This window comes from Chaetura pelagica, unplaced genomic scaffold (assembly GCF_000747805.2).
Source record: "Chaetura pelagica isolate M959 unplaced genomic scaffold, ChaPel_1.0 scaffold232, whole genome shotgun sequence".
NCBI lineage: Eukaryota > Metazoa > Chordata > Aves > Apodiformes > Apodidae > Chaetura > Chaetura pelagica.
In genome coordinates this window covers 606,874-608,734 of record NW_009952441.1, presented here as the reverse complement: position 1 = coordinate 608,734, position 1,861 = coordinate 606,874, and the positions used below count along the sequence as shown (strand labels likewise).

The 1,861-nt window shown below is 65.4% G+C and overlaps 2 protein-coding genes across 2 annotated transcripts in view; one reads left to right on the top strand and one right to left on the bottom strand.

The window, feature by feature from the left end:
- Positions 1–706, top strand: part of LOC104398338 (sulfotransferase family cytosolic 2B member 1-like) — a 2,941-nt gene extending 2,235 nt beyond the window's left edge. Inside the window, exons 2-4 of the mRNA XM_010008441.1 lie at positions 84–210; positions 342–506; positions 591–706. Of these exons, the coding sequence (XP_010006743.1) occupies positions 84–210; positions 342–506; positions 591–706 (408 nt within the window). The remainder of the gene's footprint in view (positions 1–83; positions 211–341; positions 507–590) is intronic.
- Positions 1–1,861, bottom strand: part of CPNE7 (copine VII) — a 17,457-nt gene that overhangs the window by 5,144 nt on the left and 10,452 nt on the right. The window lies entirely within an intron of this gene.

Here is a 1,861-nt window from a genome sequence, read left to right as displayed (position 1 = left end):
GGGGGGGGGCATTGCCCCGGGGCTTGCTGAGCAGGGCAGTGGGGGATCCCCCGGCTGCGGGGCTGACACGGTGTCACCCCCAGGTGATCTACGTGGCAAGGAACCCCAAGGACGTTGCCGTCTCCTTCTACCACTTCCACCACCTGGCCAAGTTCCTGCCTGACCCTGGCTCCTTTGACACCTTCCTGACGCAGTTCCTTGAGGGCACAGGTAAGGCTGGGGGGGGGGGGGGGTGTCCCTTGCCTCAAGGCTGCCCCAGACATCCTTGTCCCTGTCCCCAGCCCTGTCCCCAGGGCTGCAGGGGTGCCTGTCCCCTCTGCCTCAGGACCTGCGTGGCACAGCACAGCGTCTTGCTGCCTTCCTGGGCTGCCCACTGGGTCCGGAGACACTGGGAGCCCTGGAGCAGCACTGCAGCTTCGCTGCCATGAGGGACAACACCATGGCCAACTACACCCTCATCCCCTCCGAGATCATGGACCACAGCCAGGGACGCTTCATGAGGAAAGGTGAGGGCTGGGGACAGGCTGGGGGGGACACAGCGGGCACACGGCAGCCCTGGCTACAGCCTCCCTGTCTTCTCTGCCCCTCAGGTGTGGTGGGGGATTGGCGTGACCACTTCTCCCCCCAGCAAAACTCCACCTTCAACCGCCGCTACCAGGAGGAGATGGGAGACGTGGAGCTGCCCACCCGCTGGCCCATGGCATGAGCCACGGCACAAGGAGAGTGGTGCAGCCCACTGCCACACTCCAGGTGACACCCTGCATGGGGATCCCCCAGCACCCCCCATAACTTATATACTCTCCCTGCATCAACCTGGCAGATGGGAGGGACACACTGGCTGTCACTGCTGTGACAATGACAACCCCCCTGGGGACAGGAGGCTTTTCCCGCCACACATGGTGGCCATCCCCACTGCCTTCCACCCCTGTGGCCTTCCACCCTCCCCGGGGTGGGGGCACGTGGCCTTGGCACCCCACTTCCCGCCCCTTGGAAATAAATATTTATCATGTCCCATCCCAGCCAGGCTCCTGGGGCGTGGGGCAGGTGCCAGGAAGTGCTTGGCTTTATGAGGAGCCATCATCTGGGTGGGGACCTGTCCCTGGGGACCTTCTCTGCCGTGAGGGGCAATGACCAGGCGGGCAGTGCCGGGGGGGCTGTGGTGGGCTGCTGGGCCCCATGGTGGGGTCACAGCATGGGGCACGATGCTGGGGCTTGCCAGGAAGGCCTGTGGCACAGAGGTGGCTCCTTCAGCAGCAAGCAGAGCCAGCAGGCTCCAGAGTCTCCCCCAAAACCTGGAGTCCCCCTGCCCCAGTGCATGCTCTGCAACCCCCTCCTGATAGCCTCTGCCTCCCCCTGCCCACTGCCCCCCAAGACCTGCTCTGCAGTGTCCTGACCAGCCTGGCTGGGCACCCCCAGCCCTGCCCATGTCCCCTCCCAGGCTGTTTGCACCGACAATAATTAACTCCCGGTTAATCAACAGGCACTGCCAGGATGGCATGGCAGAGTGGGACCCTCACCAGGTGGGTGGTGAGACCCTCCCTGGGGACACCAGCACTGCAGCCTGGTGGCACCAGCACCCAGCCAGCTCTGCCAGCCCTGCTGCCCCCAATGGGTGTACCCTGTCCCCTGGGGTCCCCTGGGATCCCCGGGGGGTCTCAGCCCCCTGTCCGCGCCAAGGCCCGGCTGCAGCCGCGGGCCCATCAGGTTTCTATGGCAACGTCTATTATCTGGCTTCATGGAGATGAATCAGGAGCTATAAATAGGCTGGTCAGGCGGAGCGGGCAGTGCCCGCGTGCCACGCTCAGCACGGCTGTGACAGCAGCGTCCCCACAGGCCGGCGCGGCGGCCCCCGCCCCCCGCG